At 51.2% G+C, this 27,336-nt stretch overlaps 1 protein-coding gene across 1 annotated transcript; it reads right to left on the bottom strand.

Moving 5' to 3' along the window:
• Window positions 1-293: 293 nt before the first annotated feature.
• Window positions 294-26,866, bottom strand: GSN (gelsolin). The gene is made up of 17 exons (XM_080927515.1): window positions 26,690-26,866; window positions 25,156-25,360; window positions 23,991-24,145; window positions 17,973-18,134; window positions 16,238-16,387; window positions 15,218-15,307; window positions 13,687-13,819; window positions 12,860-12,948; window positions 12,498-12,713; window positions 10,244-10,377; window positions 8,129-8,219; window positions 6,270-6,440; window positions 5,592-5,766; window positions 4,334-4,458; window positions 4,079-4,156; window positions 1,543-1,603; window positions 294-687 (listed from the first exon to the last, which is right to left on the bottom strand). The coding sequence occupies exons 1-17, from the start codon at window positions 26,825-26,827 to the stop codon at window positions 518-520; spliced, it is 2,343 nt and encodes a 780-aa protein (XP_080783641.1). The 5' UTR covers window positions 26,828-26,866; the 3' UTR covers window positions 294-517.
• Window positions 26,867-27,336: the final 470 nt, after the last annotated feature.

Below are 27,336 nucleotides of genomic sequence, written 5' to 3'. Positions count from 1 at the left end.
TAATGACAGGATCTAAGTTATAAGATGGCAGAAGTTTCCTCCTCGAGTTGCTTTTGGTCAGTGTCTTTATCACAACAATGGGAAGCAGACAAGGACACTCCACAGTACGGTCTATGCACAGCTTTCCCCAGTGCTCCATCAGCTTCTCAAGGACCAAGATGGGTAAAAATCCATCTTTTTTCCTCACAGGCCCATGGGAGGCATCTGCCTGGGCACCTCTGGATCACCAGGGTCATAAGCTGGGAGAGTCCAGAGCCATAGAATTTAGAAAGCAGTGAAACACCTGGGGAGAACACACTTCAAAAAGCTTTTATTGGGTTTAATTTCCAAAGTACAGATATCTGAAGAAATTCTGTAAAGGCCCTGAGTTTTCACAGGGCTTGTTTTAGCTACCGTAAAAAATAAAACAAAAACACTCGCGCGCACACCATAGTTTCCTGCTTGCCATATGATCTCTTTGGAAGATGGCCAACCCTCAAAGGCACTGATTGGTGACATTGGTGGCTCTGGTCCTTACTCAGGCAGCCAGCTCAGCCAAGGCTCTGTCCAAGGGATCCACAGACCAGTAGTTGTCATCCCAGCCGAGGAACCAGCCCACAAAGGAAGGAGGTTCAAAGCCCTGCCTAACAACAGTGATGGGGGTCCGCCTGTCGCGATTCGCTGGGTCCGTCTCAATGTACCGTTTAGCTGCAGACACACAAGGGGAAGGAGACCCAGGGGCTTTCAGTGTGCTCTCCTCAGGGAGAGAATAGCCCCACTGATCACCAACACTGAATACAGACAAAGATCCCACATAAATTCCCCCAACACAGGAAGAACAAATTCCTGCTTCACGACATCCACAGCCCTTCCCTGCGTGTATCATTTCCCCCCTGGTGGTTAAAAGATATTAAATAAACTGCTCTTAGATTCCCAGCCTCTAGAATGGCTTCCAGGATCCTGCTTTCCTACTTGGGGTCCCTAACAAAGGAATCCCTTGGGCATGCTAGGAATTAGACATGGGCTTTCCTGGATTCCTTCTTTCCCCAGTAAGCCCTCAGGCATTCTGAAGCGACACCTTGAAGGTGATGAAGGTGAAAACCCCATGCTGTCATCTCCCCTCCAAGTCTCCATGGCTTTACTTTGTACACACCTCCCACCTCGATGCCTCACACAGGCTCAGTCATGGAAGTTAGCCAACCCCAGGCTGAAACTTCCAAAGTAAACTTTCTGTCTATGAACTGGTTGCCTCTGGTCCCCCAAAACAACTATTGGGATATCACCCCAAGTAGGACCCTAGGTCAGACTATGAGCAGGAAGTTCCCATTCCCACCGATGCTAACTCCTAGAACAGCAGGAAAAGCTGCTCCTACCAACCCCCAACCTTTATCTTACTCTCACCCACATCCAAAGGCCCACACCGCACCCTCACTTACAGCCAAAGACTCAACCTCAGCCAAAAAATTCCAGCCCTACCTACCCACAGCCAAAGACCCCCACCCCAACTACAGCCTAAGACCCACCCCCCCACAACCAGAGACGCCCCCCCCCTTGGGTCCTCACCAGAGGTCAAAGCTTCTGTCTTTTCCTCTTCCTGAGAGTCCTTTCCAACCCAGACAAAGATCTGGAGGTGAGAAGTGAAAATGAAATCACGTAAGGTGCCAGCAACAGTCACTGCCTCATAAAGAACCAAGGTGGAGCCAGGTCCTGGGTGCCAACAAAAGACAAAACTCTCCACCACTAAGAGCCTTCAGACAGTATCTGGAAGGGCATGGAATACGCTGCAAAGCACTGAGTGTTTGTCATTCTCATGTGTTGGCCTGCGATAGCATTGTCTCCCAAGTTAGTTATCAATGATGTCATAAGAGTCTGGGTTTTCAACTTCTCCTGAAACACAGGAGAATCTGGGAGCTGGGCCATCACCTTCACTGGGATGAAGCTGAAGGGGTGTCCCTTTGGTGGGAAGGTCCAGTTTAACTCAGGTTACACCATTCCTCATGTTTTCTCATCCCAGCCTGCATACTCACAAGCATTGCAAAACAGTGGCAGAGTTGTTGGAAAGCCCTAAGAGCTCACAAGTCACACCTTTAAAGGTGTAGACGCATTCATTCAACAGATGAGTGGACAGATTCTTCATCATCCATTCAACAAATGCTCTAGAATGCCCATCTTGACTGACATGTGTGTAAAGCTTGTAATGAAAAGCCCAGGTCACTGTGAGACTTATGACATATAAAAGCCTCTGTTGATTCTTACACACCATCGTATGTGTGTGTGTGTGTTTGTGTGTGTATGTATGTGTCTGTATGTGTGTGTATGTGTATGTGTGTTTGTGTGTGTATGTATGTGTGTGTATGTGTGTGTATGTGTGTGTATGTATGCATGTGTGTATGCGTGTGTGTATGTAAGTGTGTGTGTATGTGTGTGTATGTATGCATGTGTGTATGCGTGTGTGTATGTAAGTGTGTATGTGTGTATGTATGTGTGTGTATGTATGTGTATGTGTGTGTATATGTGTGTGTATATGTGTGTATGTGTGTGTGTGTATGTTTGTATGTGTGTATGTATGTGTGTGTATGTATGTGTGTGTATGTGTGTGTATGTATGTGTCTGTATGTGTGTGTTTGTGTGTGTATGTATGTGTGTGTATGTATGTGTGTGTATGTGTGTGTATATGTGTGTGTATGTTTGTATGTGTGTATGTATGTGTGTGTATGTATGTGTGTGTGTATGTATGTGTGTGTGTGTATGTATGTGTGTGTGTGTGTGTGTGTACATATGTGTACTTGAGCCACATTGCGCACATGGAGGTCAGAGGACAACCCTGGCTGTGGGTCCTTGCGTTACACTTTGTTTGAGGTAGGATCTTCTTGTTCATAGTGATGTAGCCAGATAAGCTAGCCCCTGAGCTTCTGGGGAGTCTCCTACCTCTGATTTCCCAACACCCCTCTTCCTCAGGAGCATGACACACCCATCACCCTCGGCTTTTCCTTGGGTTCTGAAGACCTGAACTCAGATCCTCATGTGTGGGTAGCGAGTACTTTCTACTAGGCCATCTCCCCAGCTCTGCCACCTAGTTTTACGCTTCTCTCAAGATAACCAGACTGCCGTTTTCCAGTGGCAATCGATTTTATCAAATGCCTCAGAGGAGAAAAAGCCAGGCTCGATGGCTTTTCCTTATTGACAAGTGTGTTCCTTACAGAACTGGAAGGCCTTCTGAGTCAGGACTGGTCCTGTGTCCCTTTGACACTTAGCATTTTTCTTAGGAGACAGTGAGTGATGCTAAGAAACACTGACCGAGGACCGCGGAGGAGGTGCATAAGCAGGTAATGTCACTGGCTGCTAAGTCAGTGACAGCAGTCATATCGTTCAAGCTGCCAACACTGTTCCTCCCCTGAGCTGTGTCAAGGGTGCCTCATGGGAGAAAGACATGGGACTTTGTGTTCAGCCATCTACAGCCTGGAGGATGCTGGGAACAGACACTTGCTAGAAGAGTTACTGAGCTGACATTCCCACGGGAATAGATTCAAAGGGGGATAGAGGTCAACTTGATGCAATCTTTCCCTCTCAGCATCCTCAACACAGAGCACTGTGCAGATAGATATTCATCAACTGATATTGGATGAATGAATGAATGAATGAATGAATGAATGATGCCATCCCACTGGGGCCTCCACAGCAGCTATCCCAGCAGTTGGCACAAGAGGGCTCAGAGCTCGGCAGCTACATTTTCAAGCCTCCAAATCACACTGGGAAGTTTACACCTGCACACAACACACTACTAAGTTCAACCTTCTACAAAGACATATTTAAAGCCAGGATTCGCACTCCCCTGGAGCTAGGGGAGAATAACATGATGTAGGGTTATGTGACCTGGGTTTCTAGGGTGCCAAGCACACCCCAACGGCCATGTATCTGCTAGGTAGGTCCCACCACTTCCATGTTACAGGAAGGTTCAGAGAGAGGGTGTGGCTTGCAGCCATTCCCAGAAGCACCTGGTGTTGCCTCTTTTATGTCCTCCCTGTGGTGGCTCTTCTTGGAGCTAAGAGTCCAGCTTCTCCCTCTACCCAGATCTTCTCTGTCTCTCTTCTTCACTCACCTGGTCCCAGGTGTCCAGGAGCATGACGTCATCAGTAGCCAGGTCTTCCTGCATAAGCTCGCCAGGAACCTCTTCGATCTGGGAAGGGTTAAAGGGGGGTCAAGGAAGGAACATCAGCCCCATCAGTTCCCAGGATGAGTTTAAGGAGAGGGTGTGCCTTCAGTGGCCCTTTCCCTGCTCTGGGCCATCAAGTGTTTCTCCAGGCTCTGACCCCTGAACCCTAGGCACAAGGTGTGGTGTCACCTCCAGACTCACCACAAATCGTCCAATCCTGTTGGAGCAGGCAAAGAGGCGTGGAGGATGGGCATCCATCTTCTTGTCCTTAAGTCTGGGGGATGTGCGGTAGGCAGTCTTCCCACCCAGAGCCTCCCAGAAGCCATCTGTGAGGGGAGATCACATCAGTTGCCAAGAGAAACCCTTGCCCCAGGAGCACATCTCACCAGACCCCAGACCAAACTGTGCCCAAATCTAGCTGGCTGTTTTTCACTCAAGGATCCCAAGAGGCTCAGGATGGAAGAAAAGGGGAAGAAAGGTCTGGGGAGAACAAGCAGGTAGTTATCTTCTTCCCGTTTCTCTGTCCTCATGAGGGCATTCAAGACTTCCCATGGCAGCTGGAGCCATTTGCACCATCGGACAAAGAGGGACAACCCCAATCCCAGATCATCGGCTTTGCTGACAATTCACCAACCTATCAGGTTCCTAGTGCCACACCCATAATCCATAAGCTGGCAGGAGACCAGGCACTGAGTCACCAACACTACAGGGTGGGGCTAATTAGCTCCACTCAGCACACGAGGTGGTAGAGGCCCAGAGACAGCAATTCACCCAACACAGCCTGGGAGAGGAAAATCCAGGAGGCAAATCTTTTTGAAGCCCAATGCCCACGCTCTTTCTACATCACCTGACGTCTATGTGTGCTCTGCCTGTCTGTGGCCATTTCTAAAGATATGTATCACCATCAAAGATACAACTTCTTCATGTCCACTCATTCCCACCGGCCACATTTCAAGTCCTCCAAAGCCACAGGGACCATCAGCCACCAAACTGGGTTGGGAGGTATAGAACACCCATCTTAATAGAGGCATCTGCTGGACGGAGGCTGCATGTCCACGCACGCACGCATGGGCAGAGAACACATAGAGCAAGCTTCCTTCACCGCTTCTGTGAGATACCAAGAAAGTGTGTGGGTGGGGGTGGGGTGGAGGGGTTCTGAGTATCAGCAGAAAGAGGGCTGAGGGCTGCAGTGGGGCCATCCTCTCTATAGATCTGAGGGTGCAAGTGGCCTCTCTGACTCTCTCATTCATTGCTCTCACGAGACTTCCTAGGAAATGTCCATCATCCCCCGAGGCCCTCTTAGACCACCCATGCCAAGTTCCCCTTTCTTCAGGAGACAGAAGATTGTCCATCACTGGCTACCACCCTCACTCCATCACCACACGAGGGTGAAGGCACCAGAGACGGATGTGGAGCTGGAGCCTTGGGGCAGTGGCGATCGGTGGGTCCCCGCTCGCACCTGGCTCGCTGCCTTCCTGCACCTGCACGTGCTGTGCCCGCAGCACCTTCAGCAGCTCCTGGGCACCGGTCTTCTCGGCCTGGCTGGCTCCTGCACCCACCCACAGGTAGGCAGCTGAGGGGGTTTTCAGCACAAAGGCATCGTTGGAGTTCAGAGCACCAGCCTTAGGCATCACCTGGAGGTGGGTGGGACAGACAGCACTCAGCTAATGAGGAGCCAGAATAACCCTGCCCCCTCCTTACAGCCAGGAGACCCTGCAGCTGGACAGACTCGGAGAGCAGAGTTTGGAGACTGAAAGGTCTGGCTAATTTTCATGCTTCTCAGATGCACTGTGTGAGGAAGAACTTTCTGGAATTTGGGGCTGAATTAACCAAAGTTGTATTTCAAAGCAAAGGCAGTAATGGAATAATTCTCCACAGGGCCAAGACCATAGTAGTCTATGAGAATGGAATCAGAAACGGTGTCATGGCTGCACAGAATGAGTTCTAGGGAAGGTAGTGATGGAAAGTGTGTGAGGAATCCTGGAGAGGTGAAGGGGCCGCCGGGACAGGAAGCTCTGAAAATCTTCCTCATCCTCCCACCCAGGCCCACCCAACCCCAGGCTACTGGGGGTCTACTCATTGGGCCTAGAAGATTTTAGGAGGGCAGACTTGCCCATGTTCTGGAACCTGGCATTACCTCAACAGCCCTGGTGGCTCCAGAGCTGCTGGCTCGGACTTGGAAGAGGCGGGTACTGGCAGGAGTCGTCTGCCCACCATCTCGGGAGGTGCCACCCTTGTAGATGATCATGGGCTTCCCGCCAAACAAGCTCATGAGGTGTGCAGGCTCTTTGCCTTGGACCACTCGGCTCTGGCAGTGGGAAAGGAGAAAGTCAGCTTTTCTTTTCTTTTTTCTTGGATGTGGTTCTGGACCATTCCTCCAGTAAGGCTACCACACTGCGTCTGACTATTGTTGTGAGCACCATGCAGCAAGCATCATGACTCTACAACACCATGGTACTGAGAGGAGAAAGCTGGAGATGATGTCACTGCCCAGGTCCCCTGGGTGCTGGTTTCCCACCATCTTCCCCTGTGAAGCCTTGCCTTGCAGCCCCTGAGTCTGGTCCAAGAACCAAGGAAGCCCAAGTTTATAAACATAACCTTAAAAGGAAGGACCAGTTACTTGAGTACATTCTTCCAGAATGCTGATGTCAGTCCCAGACACATGGGAGGGTGGAGGCGATGCAAAGAGCCTTTCAGCTCTGGAGGCACCACTGTACCCCCCATGTGATCCCAACTCCCAAATCTCCCCTGTCCCTAGCCTGTCTTCTTACTTAGATCTAAACACAGCACATGTATTTCCTCATCCTACATGTGCTCTGCAGGGATCAACTGTCATCCCCTGCTGGACAACCAAGGGAGGGCATGGAGACAATGCCCTGTAAGGACAGTGCCTATATATCTAGATATTGACATTAAGTCTAGTGCATAGAAGCCCTGTATAAATGTGTATCATGTGCGTAGGTGAGTAGATAGACAGATGGATAGATGGATGGGTGGATGAGTGGATGAATGGATAGATAGGTGGATGGATGGATAGGTGGGTGGATGGATGGATGGATGGATGGATGGATGGATGGATGGATGAATGAGTGGATGGATGGGTGGGTGGATGGATGGATGGAGGGCTGGCTGGCTGGCTGGATGGATGGATGGATGGATGGATGGGTGGGTGGGTGGGTGGATGGATGGATGAATGGTTGGGTGAATGGATGGATAGGTGGGTGGATGGATGGTTGGGTGGATGGATGGATGGATGGATGGATGGATGGATGGATGAATGGATGGATGGATGGATGGGTGGGTGGGTGGATGGATGGATGAATGGTTGGGTGAATGGATGGATAGGTGGGTGGATGGATGGTTGGGTGGATGGATGGATGGATGGATGGATGGATGGATGGATGGATGGATGGATGGATGGTTGGTTGGGTGGGTGGATGGATGGATGGATGGATGGATGGATGGATGGTTGGTTGGGTGGGTGGATGGATGGATGGATGGATGGATGGGTAGGTGGGTGGATGGATGGATGAATAGATGATGGATGGATGGGTGGATAGATAAGTGGATAGATGGAGGGGTGATGGGTAGATGGGTGGATGGATGGATGGATGGATAGATGGATGGATGGTTGGTTGGGTGGGTGGATGGATGGATGGATGGATGGATGGATGGATGGATGAATGGTTGGGTAGGTGGATGGATGGATGGATGGATGAATAGATGATGGATGGGTAGGTGGGTGGATGGATAGATGAATAGATGATGGATGGATGGGTGGGTGGGTAGGTGGATAGATGGATGGGTGAATGGATGGATGGGTGGGTGGAATGATAAGTGAATAGATGGAGGGGTGATGGGTAGGTGGGTGGATGGATGGATGGAAGAGTGGGTGAGTGAGCAGATGCATGGATGAATGTATGGATAATCAAGCAGCTAAGTGAGTAGACAGTCAAGGCCCTGACTGAAGCCCTAAGAGGTACTGCTCTGGCTCACCTGGACAGGAGTTCCTCCCAGCTCCTCATCCAACTGTGCAGTCAGGATGGCGGAAGCAGCAACCTCATCCTGGGTAGACTGGGCACCCTGCCTAGAAGAAGGAGACACAGCTCTAGTTTCCATAGAGCCCTGACCTCTAGCAGCCCATGAATCTGCTTGCTGTAGGGCTTATTTATAGATCACTGGCAGAGGCTTGCCGAACATGTACCAGGCTCTGGGTTCAAACTTCAGCATCCCCTTGTCCCTGCTATAATGATATCTGTATTTAGCTTTAAAATACTGATGCTCTCGGCCAGGCAATGGTGGTGCATGCCTTTAGTGACAGCACTCGGGAATTGGAGGCATGTGGATCTCTGTGAGTTCAAGGCCAGCCTGGTTTATAGCATAAGTTCTAGGACAGCCAGGGCTACACAGAAAAACCCTGCCTCATAAAACTGAATTGTAGCAGATGCTTTTAAAAGTGTGGGATTGCCAAACAGTCCCTGTACATGACTCCTGAGCATTTATCACTCTTCATGGATTTATGGTCATAAAGGAAAAGGACAGGCTGTTGTGTCCCAATCCCAGAAGGTTGAGGGGACCCCTTGTGGGGTTCTAAGCCCTAGAGATGTTCCACGGGATCTTGGATTAGGGCCTGGGCCAGGAAAGGCTGAGTAATAGAGATCTGGTGACACAGAGTAGACACAGACAGATGCCCAGCCTTGCATCAGCTGGTTAACAGACAGCTGCACAGACAGGTGCATGGACAGGTAGGTGCACAGACATGTGCACGGACAGATGCCTAGCCTTGCATCAGCTGGCCCATAGCAGCCGAGGCTGTGAAGAAAAGCAGGTGGAGCAGAACCTACGTGAGAACTGACTAGGGTTTCTCGTTTTGTTTTGGTTGGTTGGTTGGTTGGTTGGTTGGTTGGTTGGTTGGTTGATTGATTGGTTTGGTTTGGTTCTGCTTCAATGGGTCTAAAGTTATTTCAAAATGAAAACTTCAACAGAGAAGAAGTGTGACAACTATTATTCAGACAAAAGTCTGTCTACCAACAGGGACACCAGTTTCTTATTGTTTTTCAGTAGTTAAGGAGGGTTCCAGAGCCACCAGTATGCAAACCAGTGAGCCACACCTTGACCCAAAAATGCAAATTTAAAGTCTAACAAGATACCGATTTATAAACTATCAGGTTGGCAAGCATCCATGAGTTTAACAACACAGTCTGCTGAGGTGGGCCCCGGATCACGGTCTCCAGCAGGGAGCTGGCAGGAATACAGGGATATGAAAGGCCCAAGCACTAGCTGGGGAAATAGGTCTAGCAATCCAGTCCTGGGAACTCACCATAGAAACATCTCTAAACACCCACCTATTTGCTAACCGTCATGAATGCTGATGGCACAGTGGACTAGCAACCACATATGCATGGGTGTGGGAGCTTGTCAATAAACCATGGTACAGCAACCCAAAGGAATGGCTGTTAGACAAACACCCACATCAGGAAGCTGTCAGTTTCCAGGAAGGTAAAAGCCAAAAGGCCAGCTACAGGGCAATGCACTTAGCGTGTGCTTACATTATACATCCTTCCAGTAATTATGCAAAAAGAATAAATAAAATTGCCAAACTGCTCAAGAGGAAAGGGTGGGGCTTGGCGGATGAGTCACAGGTGTAACGAAAAGTTCAGAAAGGCACCTCTGGGCTTTGCTTTGGGTCTGGAGCAATGTGATTCTATGCTTTGCTGTGAAACAATTATTTAAAAAATTATTGTAATTGATATATATATATATATATATGTTGATATATATAAAACATATTTCTGTATTACAGGATAATCTGTAATTATTACAATGAAAGCCTCTGGAAGGAAAATTGGTATTAGCACTTGGCACTGCCTGGCAGGAGCTGCTGAATATAACTTAGGGACAGGACAGGTGTGTTTCTGTCCCTAAGTTATATTCTGATGACAAGAAGTTCAGGGTTGTGACTCTGCGTAAGTATGGGTCCCATCAAGGTATGGCTCAGACCTCTATACACCAGACTCCCTCAGATCAACTCAGTCTCTTCTCTTTGCATGTTAGACACAGTCATGGCCCCACACTCCCCCTAAGACCCAGCAGACAACCCAGGGTCCTCACCAGTTGTAGATGATCTGTCCCTGACGGCCACCATGGCGGTAGTTGTACAGAATGATGTAGCTGTCACCTCCATAGAATTGCCCGTATGTGGCAGGGTCCACTGGCACCTTGTTGGAACCTTCGATTCTCCAGATCTGCGGAGGCAGAGCTGAGATCAGACACTGCACTGTGCTCTCTGTCACCCTGGGTGAGCTGGAGACCCCAGTATAGTGGACAGTGTAGAGACGGGACAAGATTTTCATGGGAGTGGGTGTCGTCTAGGCCCAAGCAAAGTTAAATAATTTGTCTGGCACACAGAGTCATGGAGAGGCACAGCAGGGTACGATCCCAGGGTTCCTGCTCTGGCTCCTCCCACCACATCTGGCCAGATGACCTGTTCTTCCCCCTGAAGAGCCCCACAAGACAGCTCTAGATTAGAAGATTGAGCCAGGCCCAAGTCAAACCTAAGCCCCTCCCCCTCTGTTTTCTCACCTGAATAGTGATGGTGACAACAGCCTTAAACGGTGTCAAACCTTAAATTCTAGTCATGAAAATACCACGACGACCCTACCACAAGCTGGCTCTATCATGGCCAACTGCTATTAACAGGACCGGCCTTAAATCACCAATATTTCCACTCTCCCTATAAATTTTATGGGTCATCTCATTCATCCGGGCCATAGTTGGGTGGCCTCAGAGTGACCCCTCTGCAGGCGGATCTGTACAGACAGCGCTAGCAACCAGTCATCGGGAGGCCCTGCAGCGACACCTGGGGGTAAAGTGGAGGCACTGAGCCTCCAGCGTGGAATTTTGAAGGTGAGGTTCAGAGAGGTTGCGTAAAATGACCAGGCTCAACTCTCCGTCTACCAAATGCGTTTGCTGCCTTCTCTACACACCGTCCAGTAGCAAGGAAAGAACAGCACCCACGACAGTAATGGTGACTGTCACTACGTCTCTTAGGGAGACAGTGGACACTGTCCTGGAATGGACTCTGGGCCCTAAGCATCTACAAACCCACCTCCACCTCTGCGCTTGCATCCCGAGTGCTTCATCTTCTCTCCCTAACCAATCACAAAGACCCTCACTCCCAGATGTTCCAGCTCACGTTTCTGCCTCCTATCTATTCTTATGGTGGGCTTCTAAAGCACAGAACCAAATCTGTCATAAATCTACTAAAAACAAAAGAAAACCCAAAATATTTTATTACTGCCGTACCCCATGAATTGCATTCACAGTCCCTCCTGAGAATGCCACAGGCACCTTCCTCCTCAAATAGCAGGCCCTGCCTGGAATGTGCCCCCTACTCCCTCGCAGCAAACTCCTATTCCTACTGTGATAGCCAATCCCAGCCACCCCAGCCCCACACCCTTTCTGTGTTCCCACAGAATCCCAGAGCTTTCCTTCAACTCCCAGAACAACAGATTTCAAGACTCTGCTGTGGCTGTGATCCCTCCCCTCCCTCCCAGGTGATCCTTAGGAAGAAGATGGGGTCTGGGAGCCTGGCAAAGAGCCTGGCACACAGTAGGTACTCAGGGGATGTTTGCTGCCAAAAAACAAACCAAGTGAAAGTGAAGACTCTCCTGCATCCCAACTGTGGTGAAAACTTGAAACACCCTCGGGGCGGCAGAGGGCCGGCCATAGCTGTCTGGGAGGAAGACACGGAAAGGAGGCGAGGCATCTAGACTGAGCCAGTCAAGACACAGTGATACTTAACAAGCACTTAAAACTGCTTTTTGTTGGGAAGCACTGGCTCCCAGGCCAACCGAAGCCAGAACATGGAATTCAGAGGATTCCATGTTCTGGGTCACTTGCTTGTGAACATGTTACTTCCTTAAGGGAAGTCTTGCACACCAAGCACACCTGTCTTTGCACCTTCAAGGCTAAAGGCACACAGATAAGTCATTGTCCTAAATCTCTGCTTACTCTTGAGGGGCTGGTCGCCTCCAGTGATGGTGAATATCCAAGAGGGTGGGGCAACACCCTGGAGTCAAGCTGGCCTCGCCTTCTGAACCTGATATGCGGTGATTAACCAGGCCATGCTTGGCCCAAGGCTGCTGATTCATATCTAGCCCCAACTCTCTCTGTATTTAAACCCAAAGCTCATGTCCACGCCGTGAAGATGGACTTGGGGGCGGGGAGGTCTTGAGACCCCTTTTCTTGTTCTCCCCACATTGGCTACATTGATAAGCCCCATGACATCCTTCAGCTGGTGTCGGGACCAGTGCCTGAGCCTGGGCTGTGGGATCCTCTGCTGTAGACCTGTGGCTCCGATTACCTGTTTCTGGCCGGTTCCATCATCATCCATGCCATGCTGGGCGGCCATGGCGGTGGAGGTGTGCAGCGTAGCAGCATCGAAGGGCACGCGCTCCACATTGGCAATGTGGCTGGAGAGGTAGCCCAGGCCGGGGCCATCCGTCTGGTCTGGGTCCCGCCAGTTCTTAAAGAACTGCTTAAAGAGAGGGGTCTCGCCGCCCTCTGGGAGGACAGAAACCTGGAAAGGGAGGAGAGGCTTCGGATGTGACAAGGCTCCCTAGCAGGGGTCTTAGGGGGCCTTGGGTGCTGGCTAGTCCCTAAGAAGAATGGGGTACCCTCTCCATCCCTCACCCCTACAGAACATGCCTAGCATCAGACCCTCACCTGAGTCTGCCTGGGGTACTCCATCTTGGAAATGAAGTCAGAAGCTGTTTTGAGAGCAGCCTTCCGCTCTTCCATGTTGGCCTGCTTGCCTGTCAGAAATCAGAGGAACAGTGCAAGGTTGGCAGCAGAGGTCCCTGGGGAGGGCTAGCCAGCCCACTTGCCTGCTCTCCTCACACTTAGACAATAGCCAGGAAGCATCACCCCTAAGTGCCGAGGGTTGCTAGTTCCAAGACGCTCCCCCTCTCCTGGCCAGTAACAGCGTGACAACCACTGTGGTTGATTTACTGAACACAGGTTCGTGGATAATTGCATTTAATCCACACAGAAGCCTTAAGTCACAGGGGTCATGGCTGACTTGTGCCCTCGTATATAAGGAAACAGGGGTCTCAGGGAGGTCATAGGAAATTAGCTTGCTGAATCTGTGCAGACACCCAGGCTGCACATTTTACACAGAAGCCTCCTTTCAAGGCGAGATCATCCTCCGTAGCCGCAGCCTAGCCTCTGCTCCAGCCCTTGAGAGCCTTGAAGAGTCAGGCAAGGCCCTGGCCAGTCTATGCTCACATCCCTTAGACAGTCAACTCAGCCCTGGGAGCCTCTCAAGTTCCTGCTGTCTCTACCCACTTCCCTCCCTTCCCTTCCAATAACATACTGTTTAACCCCGTTCAGCATGCTGGGCCCAGGAAGCACTAGATCCACATATATATGTGACACTGATTTAAAATGCTGATTGCTTTCACTGTCCCAGCAGCCTCCAGCGCTCTGTCCTCCCTGGGACTGAGATCCTAGAAGCCTGTGGTGACAGGAGAAACCTAGAATCCTCCCCATACCTTTCCAAACAAAGATTTTCCCATCTCTGCCATGGTCCAGGATGAAACAGTCCTCGGATCTCAGGGCGCCCTGGGCGAAGGGGTTCTCATCCGCTACGAGGGAGACTGACATGCTACCCGCACCGTTGGAGACCTGTGGGGACAGAGAAGGGGGCGTGTGGGCACCAGAGGTAGGAGAGGGGAGGATCAGTGTCCAGGCCCACCCAGCTCCGCAGCACAGCCAAGCCTTCCTCGGCTCTTCACCTCGCATGCAACACGGATGTTCCTGTACCTGGAGCAGGAGAGTGGGTGGGTGGAAGGGGGGAGGAGGAGCTTGAGGTTCAGCGCGTAGCCCTAGCATGGTCGAGTGCTGCCCTAGCATGCACAAAGCCTGAGAGCTTCTATTCCCCCAGCACCACATAAACCAGGGGTTGCGGTGCACACCTGCGGTCCTAGAAGGAGGTAGAGGCGGGAAGACCAGAAATGTATCCTTAGCTAGTAGAGAGTTGAAGGCCAGCCCAGGATATGTGAGACCCTGTCTAAGTAAAAGTGTGGGGCCTCTGAGAAGATGTAGCTTTTGAAACCATGAATAACAAAAAAAAAAAAAAAAAAAAAAATGTCGACAGGCAAGCATGGTATGCCAGACTGGACCATGCTGGGGACAAAACTTGGGAGAAACAGAATCACACCTATCATTGGTGGCCTGCATTCACCAGTCTTGGTCGCTTAGCTGACAAATGTGCCTGCTTACTTATATTAGGCTAAGGAGAAACCAGATAAGGGTTATGAACTATCTGCAATATTTCTATACATCTAAGAAATTCCAACATAAAGAATTAGTTCAACTTAGAAACAAGAGTTGTCCACTACCCAAATTTCACAAGACCCACTCTGGGTAAGCAGGGACTTCTGAGTCCCTGGGGAGGGAGATCTGGGAGCTGGGGACTGCCACACAGCAAAGCCCATGACCCTCACCCCAGATTCTATAAAGACACGGAAGGGCCAAGGGCTGGCATCTGCCTAGTGTGCACAAGCCAAGGCCCAACAATCGCCTCAGAACTGAAAAGCAGACCCAAACGCACACAAGGAAGACATCATCCCTTGCCTGGCTCTGTAGTGTAATGCTTTCCTTAGACAGTGTCATCACCAGCACCCCAGCTCAGACTCCCAGAAATCCTACAAAATTTCACAAAGATGACCCTCTGGCTGGACACAGCAGTGGTGACCGGTAACCCCAGGACTTAGAGGGCTAAGGCATGAAGGTCAAAGCTAGCCTAGGCTGTCCAATAAGACCAGATCCCGTCAAACAAATAACAGTAAGAAATCTCGCAAACCTAACCCAAGCAAACCACCACCACAACAAAAGTTGCTTCTACTTTGCAGGGAAGGAGCAGGGAACCAAGTGCTGTATGGTCCAGAAGAGCCCAGGATCCCCTCTTACGCTCTGGCTTCGGCATAATAACGGACACACTGGGACCTGAGACATTAATTCCCAGCCAGGGTAGCTGGAAAGAACAGGGCCTCCTGCCTCCCGGCCGACCCTGGGGCTCACCTTATAGAGCTTAGCCAGCTTTCGATTGGCTGCATCTTCCTTGGCTGTGTCCTCGGTACCTTCGGGCAGAGCTGGCTTGGGGCCCAGCACCTGGAGGAGGTGTCAAAGTGGGGTGGAAGAGTGGCCATGAACATGGGGCTTCTGAGGGAGCGCCCCAGGAGGCCAGGCTTCACGGACAGCCATGTTCATGTTTCACATGGAACCTGCCTGGCCCTGACATCGTGAATCTACTCCTGAGATTCACATCACCCACCAGCTGTCCTTCCCTCCCTGTGCTCCACCCCCAGGCTGAATCCCCACCCCCACTCCCCACCCCCCACCTCCCCCATCTGCTTTGCATTTGAGCACTTGAGCCAAAGACAATTGGGAAACTTCTAGCCAGGACTGGAGGGGATCTCACCACTCCGTGTTCACAGAAAAAAACAACAGAGATCTGGAAAGACCGGCTCACTTGTCTCCGCTGCTGTCAGGAGCCGGTCAGCCTCAGCTGTCATCGCTACAGAGCTTCCCTTTGCTCTGTTCCATCCCTGCTACTATCCCTGGTGTCTGGATCCTTTCCCCCATAAAATCCCTTCGCAAAAAAATCAGAACTAGCCCCTCCTTTTCCTGGGGAGCCTTGACTCTGTTGGCAGATTCTCAAAGCCTGGTAGCTGAGCTGACAAACCCATCAGTTAACTGAAGGAGCTATAAATAAGCATGCTCGTCAGGAGAGGGTACTGGCAGCTAGTCCTCAAGGATTGTTGGGAGGACCTCTTTCCTGGCCTGCTTCTCTGGAAGACTCGGCCCTCTTTGCTGAAGGCTGTGACGTGCACTCCCAGCATGCCTCACACCCTGAGATTCCAGCTCAGATCTCAGGGAAGTTATCAGGAAGCTATCTTCCCACCCCCTAAATGTTCAGACCAGATTAAAAAACAAAACAAAACAAAACAAAACAAAGAAACAACAGAGCAAGGTCTTCAGAGGCAGGGAAGGGGCCTTACTACCTGGCCCCTGTCCACCCCACCCACACCCCACAGACACCTGGAGCATCGCTTCCGGCTCTCCGCCCTCTTCAGACACGTGTACTTGGGCACGTCCGCTCCTCTCGTTGTCACGGATGCCCTTGGATACCTGTGTGGCCTTCAGCCTTTCAAACCTGTTGCTTTTGGAGCCACACCACTGATAAATATTCTGTAAGAAGACAGAGCCCCCGGGAAGTCAGGGTCCAGCCTCTGCACAAGCCCCCCACGCAGAATGTCAGCACACAGACTGGGGCTGTGCACACGCTCTCCGTGGGCCTGTGCTTGCCCAGGTGAGGGCTGACAGAGCACACATCACCCAAGGGCGACGGAGTGATCTGCATTTAAGGATACTGATTGTACAATGACATCTAGATTGCTGGCTGCTGTGGCTCGCATATGACCTGTTCCTCTGGAGGTCGTGTTAAAGTCTGGTGGCATAGCGGCAGTGGTGGGGGAAAAGACCTCTGTCGGTTGTGAGGTGACTAGCAGGATTAATGTTTTTCAGGGGTTCAATTTTTCCTCTGTATCAGTTTACCTCTGTATCTTGACTGGTTTACACATAGCCATTTGCCTGTCTACACTGGCCATTTTATAAAGCACCCAGTCAGTATCCAGACAGTGCTGCCAGATCTCCCCCTCCCCAGCCTGTGAACCTAAATCAATTCTTACTTACAAGTTATGTCATCCCTGCGCTTCTGTTATAGAGACCCCTGCTGGTGGGAAGCAGAACTGCAAGCACCACTTGTTTGCAGCATCCTTAGCGTTTCTGACCTACATCTTGCCTACATGATAGTTATTTTTACTGTCAACATTGTGACACAACCTAGAGTCACCTGGGAAGAGGAATTGCCCAAATCAGACTGGCCTGTGGCCATGTCTATGAATGATTGTCTTGATTGGTCACTGATGCGGGCGCCCCAGCCCACTGTGGGCAGCAACTTCCCTAGGTAGGCAGGTAAGCAGTGTGCCTCCGTGGTTTCTGCTTCAGTTCCTTCTTGAGTTTCTGCCCTGAATCCCTTCAGGGATGAAGTGTGATACGGAAGTGTCGGAATGCTCAGAACAGCCCAAACCAGAGGCCACCCAAGTGTCCATCAGCAACAGGAACAATGGAGCACCTGGGTCCCGGCAGAGTTGACTCTTACAAAGCAAGAGTGAGTGAACCCCAACAATATGGAGGAATATCAGATATGCAAGGTTTAAAAAAAAGAATTCGCCATAAGAGAGAAAGGCCTCCTGCACAAAATTTCAGAAATGTGCAGAAAAGGGAGGGGGGGGTCTAAACCGGGTCTACCCTATTGAGAGTTCCCATGGCTGCCCTCGGGGCAGAGGGACTGGGAGAAACAACCAGCACTTTGCAGGGGGCTGTGGCGCTTTGTTTCTTGACCCACAGTTAGGAGTTGGGCAGGTAGACTCCCCGGGTGAAATTCAGAACAGCAGCTGGGATTATAACAGAGCTTGCTGTATCACTTCAACAAGAAACTATGCTGAGGCCGAAGAGGCAGCTCAGGAGCCCTGGATGCTCTTGCGGAGCACCCGAGATCCATGCATGCTCACTTGCAAGACAAACTTGAGTCTACATGTGGGAATATAGTACCACCAGATTTATCCATTCTAGACCTGTCTGACTGACACATCTGTTGGCCTCTGGTCACTATCCCCCAAGTGTTCATGCACTTCCTTTCACAAGTGTTTTACCCTCCCCGAGTCAGACCTGTGGTGAACTTGGAACTTGGAAAAGGGCAGGCAAGACTCACGTTTCCCAGGTCCAGAATGAAGCAGTCTCCATTGTTGAAACTGTCCCAGGACACAGGTACTTCTGTGGCACGGACTACTCGACGTCCTTTGACCTGGAAGAGCCTCTGTACCACCACCTCATTGGGTACCACGTGTTTGAATCCAGATGCCACGCCTCCTTTCTGTCAGGTCAAGGGGGACAGTGTTAGTCCAGGGGAGGAGGTCTGGTGAAGTAGATACAAAGGGGGCCCAGAACTGAGGAAAGGAAACTTCTGGTCAATGGACAGATGCTCAGCTAACCCAGGACTTTCACTGTTACTGTGTCTGATACTGAGACATTCTTTTCTGAGGTTCAGAAAAATGGATAACATTTACCAAAATCACATGGCTAAGAAGTTAGATTCCCTACACACTACATCCCATTGAGCCTAACACTCTACCTAAAACTAAAACTAAAACCTAACACTCCGGGCCCTGGAGCCACTTCCTGGATCAAAGGACTGTAAACATCCCTCTCCAAAACCAGCATTCCCCAGGGAGCATGCTGTGGTGCACTACACAAGCTCTTCTCCAAGGAAGGCGTTCATCAAAGTGTAGGAGATGTTCCTTACTCGCGGACACTGACCATTACACAATCAACACGAACATCCCAAAGTCTCCTGTGGTGAACACCCAGGCTTGCCCTGTTTCACAGTCTCTCCCTAGCCCACCACACTCTTCTCCACCTCACCCCGTTCCAGCGCCTGTTCTGCAAGACACTCATTGGTAGTGTGCTAATCCAACTCATTACGGTCCTTCCCATCCTGCGAGGTTCTCTGAAGATCGTCTTGGACACCCCCAGCCCACATCATCCTGTCCCCTTCCTCCTGCGGGGGTACCACAAGCCCACGGATCCTAATGAGCCTTCATGCGGGTAGAGGAAAGGGACAGCCTTACAGTGGATGTCTTTCAATAGCCACCTCCCCTCACTCAGCCTCGGGCTTCGCCTCCATCCTTCAGCCACACACACACACACACACACACACACACACACCCTTGTTTCAGTAGGAAGCCAAAGGAAGCTGTCTGGGATGTCTCCAGCTTTAGGCGCTCACCAGCCCTCCACCTTACTTGCCCTCACTTTGCCCAGCGTAAGTCAAAGCCCAGAGAAGTGATTTCCTCAGGCAAGCTCAGCAAGCCTGTGGCACACCCAAGGCTTCCAGATTGTTCCCTGCTGTGGGTCTCATGTGTCTCCCTGTTCCACACACCGCAGGGCTAGAAGCCCAGAGGCTTCTCTAGGTTCTCAGACCACCCCAGCCAAGACCCCGTCTGACCCTCTCTTTGCACTGACCCTAGCCATACACTCTTGATGGGAGTAAAGAGGCAGAGGCAGCCATTTTAGGAGGCTCCTGTTAGGCACAGTAACAGCAAGTGGAATGGACATGTTTGTCACATGATCATACCCACTACAACACGCATTCCACATGTATTTCACAGACAAGAGAAGAGCCCACACATGGAGGGACTCGCCCAAGCTCTCACAGTGGGATGGGCAGTGCTGCCGGGATCAAACCAGTGTGTTGGAACCTGCAAAATCATGTTCTTCCTCCCACTATCAGATCTTAGGCCCAGGTACAAGCAGTTTCGAGTTTCTGGGGGCTGGAGCGCCCTCTGGTGTCCTTTCTTGGTGTGGGAGGGAAAGGCTTTCCTTTAGAGCACTGTCCATCAGGAGGCAGAGTGGTGCCTCTGGGTGGAATGACCTCACTGTGGGGCAGGGCTACACAAGTTGGCAGACAGCCAGGAACTTTTCCCAGCATAGGAAGAATAAACCTGAGTTCGGGTGGCCATGATGCCTAAGACCCAAGAATGAGGTGAGGGCTGAAGGAGGCAAGGTTGAGGCATCTGGGAACGAGGTGAGGGGCAGACACTGGGCAGCATACCCTAGCACCCTGTGCTTCCTCCACAGTCACCACAGGACCCCAGAGCCAGATGACTGAGCAGCAGTCAGGCTGGACACCGCTGTCCATAAGGACTCACAACAGCCAGCCTCTGAGACGGGAACAGTCATGGCATGAGGCACCAAGAATCTGGTGGCCTGAGAGTCCTGATGTATTCTATTCATTGCTGCTGACCCAGAGAATAACACTTGGAGAGATACACCCCTCACACACACACATATACACACACACACACATATATATACATGCATACACATACACATATATATACATACACACATATACACACATATACACACCTATATATACACATACATATATATACACATGCATACACATACTCACATATATATACATACACACATACATATACACATGTACATACATATACATACACATACATGCATATATACACATGCATATGTATATACACATGCACATATATATACATACACACATACCTACACACATACCCACATACACAAATATATATGCATACATACATATACACATGTATATACATATACATACACACATATATGCACATACATATACTCATACACACACTCACATAGCTACACATACATATATATACACATACATACATGCACATACATATGTATATACACATATACATATATACATACACACGTGTATATATATACGCATACATACATACATACACACATATACACATGCACACAATAAATAAAGCTAGTTCTCAGAAGACACCAGTGGATCTCCAAGAAAAAGAATAGGAACTTTTAGAATTTTTTTCTATTACTTCTTTTAAACTTTTTTTTATAAAAGGATTGATTGTTGCTGTCTAATTTTTGGTGAGAGAGAAAGAGATCATTTTCAAATTTTTTGAACAAAATTCCACAGGGTGAGCTGTTTAAGTGGCCACTCTCTGAATTAATGTCATGAGGCTGAGAGAGAGGTTTGTGGAAGAACTGAAGTGACCAACCACATCTGGTCTTTGCCTACAGGGGTGGGATCCCAGGGTCCTTCACTTCAGAGAGCTGGCTGCTTCTCAGTCTTGGCTAATGTATATCAAGCTTGACTTACTCGGCTACTGAGATATGGGAGGAGGGCACTAAATACGTCCATGAGAAAACCCTAAAACGTCAAACCTGAAAATCTCCTTGGCGAGGCTGGAATGTGCACCTTCCACACAAAGGACCCAGAGGATGTCTGGACTCTGTCTCGAAGTCTGGGGCTCTTGAGACTCATTGACCCAGCTTTCCTTGAAGCAAACGACTTAAACCTTTTCCCCAACCTTTTCTGGGGTGGAGGGTCAGGGCTCTGGGTGAAGGTGAAGGGGAGGGCATGTGATAAGGGACTAGAACCCTTCCCACCCCCACTCAGGACAGTGACTGAGGAAGGACCAGGGTAACAACAATAAACACAGCTCTCCCTGCCCGCTCCACGCCCCCTCTCTGCCCCTTCTCTGACTCCGAGACACAAGTGGTTCCCAGGAGGCTTTCATAGAAACACGTCTTGTGTGACAACCCTGGCTCCTTCGCATCTATAATAGATGAGGGTCGGGAGGCTGGGAGCCTTGGTCTGAGCCAGCCAAGTGCGGGGGCGGCCTGGGGACAGGCAGGAAGGTGGTAAACAGGGTTGGCTGTGGGTCTCATCTGTCCCCAGGGGCCAGCTTCCTTCATGACTGAAGGCACAAATCTGAGCCCTGATCAGGGTCTACCTCTCAAGTAGATCTCAGAGCATGGTCCAGAACATTCCAGAAAATCCCCTTGATATGGGAGCAGCTAGGAGTGGCTAGTTAGACATGCAGGTGATAAGCCTCACAGGGCTAAGATGGAGGGTCAGGGACTCAAGACATCCACTCTGGGCTGGCTCTGGGCTGCGTTAGACCCTTCACACTTGAGTCGGCATTTTCTCTGCGTGACTCTCCAGCTGTGTGACCCTGGGCGGGAGCACCACACTTTCCTCAGTTACACAATGGAGTCAGTACTAGCCAGTACCTAGCGGTCTGACATGAACTGAGTACAGTACATAGCACATTCCGTGGAAGGCACGCGATGTAAGAACATCCATCCTACTAGCTTGCAGGTTCATTCCACAGGACCTCAGCCTTCCCATCTGTGAAATGGGACTATCACCGACACCCTAACAGCAACAGCGAGAATGAAATGGAACCCCATAGAAAAGCCTCAGCGTGTCGAACCTACCACTTCAAACCTGGGTGTCCATTGCCTGCTCTGCAATGTTCAGGTAATCTGCCCGTGTGTTCATGACACATTCCTATCTGCTCACCTTTTCCCAAAGCAACAGGTAACTTAGCCCCATGAGGGCTGACCATGTGAATCCTGTGGACTCCCCTCCTCCTTCCTGCCTTCAGTGGACTTCCGATTCCTGCCAGTACCCTCAAATCCTCAGAACGGAAGCCATCTGCCTCACCTGGACCCCCAGAGCTCAGTGAAGAACCTGACAGATTGGGGCGGGGCTGGGCTTGAACACAGCTTCCACCACGGACAGTTGTGTGACCCTTATGAGCCTTGGGTCTCCTCCCAGGGTTACCTTCAGGGATAAAACAAGGTCATATACGTTCCCAGTACCGTCTGCAGGATGACAGCCACAAGTGGAAGTGAGACAGATCTGTCTGCTTCCTCTCGTTCCTTCATATACATGTGTGTACCAGCCTGTGTGCATGTGTACGCATGTCCGTGTGTCTATGTGTGCGCACATGTGTGTATATGCACACACACACACAGTGTGTACATAACTTGGCCTCAGACACAGTATCTAGCAGAAGATTACATTGAACTCCTGATCTTCTGCCTCCTTAATTCTGGCTTCAAAAAGTGCGTACCACTCTGCCCAGCTTGATCTAGGAGTTTGAAACCGTCTGCTAAGTGAATAGTCAATGGAGAGACTATATGGGTCTTTCTGCAGCCCAGGGCTAGGCTTCCCATCTCTTCTTTCCCAGGATTGCAAGGACCCCAGACAACAGCAGGAGGAAGAACGGCTGCTCAGCCACGGTAACTCAGCAAATAGAGCTGAGGAGAGCACCGGGAAGGCAGCCCAGCCCCACCCAGCCTAGGCGGCTGCTCCAGGACACACCCTGCCTTGTTATCTAAGTCTCACAGACACACTCCACCACTCAATCCCTGCCTCTCACCTGGGAAAGAAGGAGTCACTTCTGCAATGACAAAAGAGGAGTCTGAAGCCCAGAGAGGGTCCGGGACATGGGTAGAGCATGTGTCCTCCTTAGAACCCAGTCATGGGAAACAGGGTGGCTTGGTGGGGACAACACTGGGACACAGGCAGGCAATGTGGTTCTGGTCTTAGCCCCTGCCTTAACTGACTCTATATCCCTAGTCCAATTACTCGGTCAACTCTCTGTACTTTAGTTGCCCTAGCTCCTATAAAATGAGAGATCGAGGCTCATCTGTTTCATAAACTTGTGATCCCCTCTCTAGCCCTACACAAAGAGAGCTGAGCTTCACAAATATCTGGCTTCTCTTGAGCACTTCAAGGAGCCAAGCCCCATGTGGGATATTTCCCAGCTCTCTCTTCACCACATCCTCTCCCTGGCCCTGGGCAGGTATAACTGGTTCACCAGCAACCAGAGAGGAAAGGCAGGCCCTGGGTATGAAGGGGCTGGCTAGAGGTTGCACAGCATATTGGGGTTCAGTTTCCTGGGTTCCCAGCTTGATTTTGCTGTGGCTGAAAGCTTGGTGGGGGGGACACGACTTGTAAAAGTCCAAGTTCAAGAGGAAAATGATGGGGATGGTGATCAGGAAGAGGGATCTGTCAAATACGTATCACAGGGCCCTCCCTCTGCCAACAAAGCCTCAACAACCCTGGTGCCAGGTCAGTGCAGAATCAGGACTTGGCACATTCCCTGGGCCGATGTGAGAGGGCCTCCCGTGAGCTCACTGCAATGCTGTGAAAACTCTACCAGGCTGTAGAGAATCTTTTCATTGTAAGATAAGGAATAAAAAAGCTCATCCAAGACCATGGCGGTAAGGACCCCAGGGTTCCCGGCTGCTAGCCTCCGAAGCTTGACACCCGGCCTGTCTGTCCATCTCTCTGCAAGGCTGAAAGACTGGGAGCCCTGCCATTGACCAGACCCACCTTGTACTTAAGTCCAGACTTGAAGTAGCCTTGGAATGTGGACGACTCAAAGCCCTGAACCTCGCGGTGCTGCACGGCCCGGCCGTTCAGGTAGTCATCCAGCTGTACAGTAAAGATGGCGGCAGCCCCGCTCTCATCCTGGCTGCACTCGTTGCCTAGGGAACACAAGGGCAGCATGAGACGGGCTTCCAGAAGGTGGTCTCGGCCCTTAGGGGAGGAGGCAGGCAGAGCCAACAGCCCACTCTGACCTCCCTGCTTTCTGGGAACCTCAGCTACTCCATCTGTATAATAAGGAGCCCTTAAAACAAACAGATCAGAGCCAGTGTCAGAGGCTCTAGGCTCCTAGCTCTGAAGTGAAGGACTGACTGGAGCTGAGACAAGGAAGCACGAAGGGGGGGGGGTTGGTGGGAGGTCCAGGGGTGAGGGGAATGTAGAATCTCCGTGACATCTACAAAACTTGAGATAGCATACCCGTCAGTGTGTCCGTTCTACAGAAAAAGGAAAAAAAAAATCCACTGGTGAGTTGCCAAAGGGCAGATCACAGGTCAAGAGGCAGAGCTAGGATCTGAACTGTCCAGGCTGGCCCTAGAGTGTAGTGTCATGAAACCACTGAGAAAGGCTTGACATATAGAGGATTCAGTTCAAAGATTCCAGGTATGGCAATGCTGTTGGAGTCTGGGGGTGGGGTGGGGCTGAGCAGGAGCACTTCCCTCACCCAGCCAATAGTGGAGGTGGGGCGGGGCTGAGCAGGGGCACTTCCCTCACCCAGCCAATAGTGGAGGTGGGGCGGGGCTGAGCAGGGGCACTTCCCTCACCCAGCCAATAGTGGAGGTGGGGCGGGGCTGAGCAGGGGCACTTCCCTCACCCAGCCAATAGTGGAGGTGGGGCGGGGCTGAGCAGGGGCACTTCCCTCACCCAGCCAATAGTGGAGGTGGGGCGGGGCTGAGCAGGGGCACTTCCCTCACCCAGCCAATAGTGGAGGTGAGGCGGGGCTGAGCAGGGGCACTTCCCTCACCCAGCCAATAGTGGAGGTGGGGCGGGGCTGAGCAGGGGCACTTCCCTCACCCAGCCAATAGTGGAGGTGGGGCGGGGCTGAGCAGGGGCACTTCCCTCACCCAGCCAATAGTGGAGGTGGGGCGGGGCTGAGCAGGGGCACTTCCCTCACCCAGCCAATAGTGGAGGTCATACTGCAGATTCCCGTTCCTCAGCTGCACTGTCTTCAGGATGACATAGGCATCACCCGTGAAGAAGTCTCCATAGAGGTTGGGGGGCACAGGTACCAGGTCAAACTTCTCCACACGCCAGATCTGCAGGCCGGGCTCCTTCCCTGCCTTCAGGAATTCGGGGTGCTCCACCACCATCGTGCTGGGCTGCAGAGAGACAGGACCGAACTTGAGCAGAAGTGTGGGCCTCAGCAAGGGGAGACCCCAGGCATGAGGGAAGGCAGGTTCCAGCACCAAGAGTGACTCACTTGAGCCTCACGCTCTCCCTATAGTAGAGGAGAATCAACCCCTTTCTGGGAGTTAGGAAAACATCTATTCTAGTCTTCAGCTCTGGCTAGGCCAGGCTGTCTGTCTCCCTTTCTGCTCTCCTACTTGGTGATGTGACAGCGAAGGCAGAGTGAGCCCTCCCTTTTTGGGGGGACAGCTAAGGCACAAAGGGGCAGGCTGTCCAAAGGTACTCTCTGCATCTGTGGATTCATGCTCCCAGATGGCAGTGGCCAATCTCCTGGTCCCCAGGTGCTCTCTTCCAGCACCTTCATGGCTTAGAACCCATTATCCATCCCTACCCTGCAAATGGGGAAACCGAGGATCAAAAGGGAAGCGGCCTGATCCTAGGTCCCATGTCCTGTTTGTTTTTGCTCCTTGGAAGGGGTGGGGTCAGTTCAGCCCCCTTCCATCACAGCCCAAGAAAGGAGTGGCTTAGTGGGTCCAAGTGGCCTCCTGAGCTGCCTGCCTCCTCCCTCCTGCCCCGCCCCCAGCACCCCACCCACCAAATTTTCACGCCTTGGAAAGGGGGTAGGGATGGAGCCTGAAGTCTGCAGGAGAACCTGTTAGGAGAGGGTTGGGGGTGCCAGACATGCTCTGGGGGTGCCAATGGGACTGATGTTAGGTTTGCACCTAAGGAGGGAAGTCAGCAGGTTACCCCAGACAGAGGAAGGTCTGGTTGGAACACAAGACAGGCAGGAGAAGTCAGAAGCGGTTGAGGAGAAAAACTCAGCTGGGTAGAGGACAGTGGAGAACATAAAGGGGGAAAGAGTGAAAAAAAATGAAGGGGTCGGGGAGGGGAGGAGACAAGAGTCCGGGTAGAGAGGAGAGAAAAGAACAGTTCTGTCCACAGACTTTCACAGAGAAAACAGCGGGGAGGGGACGGACACGACAAATAGCAAACGCAGAGGAATCTGACTGAGAAAGACCAGCAAGAAGGACAGTAATTAGACATGATAAAGGAGACGGGGACCGAATCAGTACTGGGGAAAGATCCGGCCAAGGTGAGGTTAGCCTGCAGGGAGGGAACAGCTTTGACCCCGGGTCCCACCACCCGCCCCCAGGAGCCCCCGAAGCCGCAAGACATACTTACAAAGCAACAAAACAGTTTTTCCATTCTACACCTGAATTACTCCCCTTTTCCTAGCGCTGTATCTGCAAGAACTTACAATAGACAATTACTCGGGGAGCCTGGACACCCCGGGCACTCACCCGCGCCTCAGACACCCGACTTTGGGGCGCCCTCTCTTGGGCCCTGCCCCGCGATGCGGTGGCTGCATGGGAAGGCGACAATGCGCTCAGCCCTAGGACGAGCAGCGCGCAGTGCAGCAGGGAGCCGTACGGAGCCATGGCGGCGGTGAGGACCCAGGCTCTGGCCGCGGCCCCTTGCTCGCCCCAACCTTTAAGTAATCGGCCGTCCCATCCCGCCCTAGCTGGGGACCGCCCTGCAGGGAGGGCCTTGCGGCCCGCGGGGGAGGCGGGTATCTGTCCTGGATCTCGGAGACATCTGGGTTCCCTTCCCACTGGGACCGACTGGGCGCGGTCGCCCCTTGTACCCTAGTGTGGAACGGGAGACCCCGCATGTGGTCTGACTTACAGCAGGTGCTACAGTGAGAGCTATTTTTCTGTGGTGCGTGCAGCCCCCTTCTCATACGTCCAATTAGTCTAATAAAACTAAACAAAACAACAAAAAAACACCTAGCATGAACTAACAAGTTTGTGGCGGTTTCCAACTGAAGTACTCTTTTAGCTGGTTTTTGTTTGTTTGTTTTTTGGGGTTTTTTAAATAACATTTTTTTTTCTTTTTTTCTTTCTGTTTTGTTATTGCTATGTTGAGCAATCTTAGTTTGTTGTACAAA

Source organism: Micromys minutus (genome assembly GCF_963924665.1).
Source record: "Micromys minutus genome assembly, chromosome: 13".
Lineage (NCBI taxonomy): Eukaryota > Metazoa > Chordata > Mammalia > Rodentia > Muridae > Micromys > Micromys minutus.
Note: the sequence above shows the minus strand (reverse complement) of the source record. Positions and strands in the feature narration are given on the sequence as shown.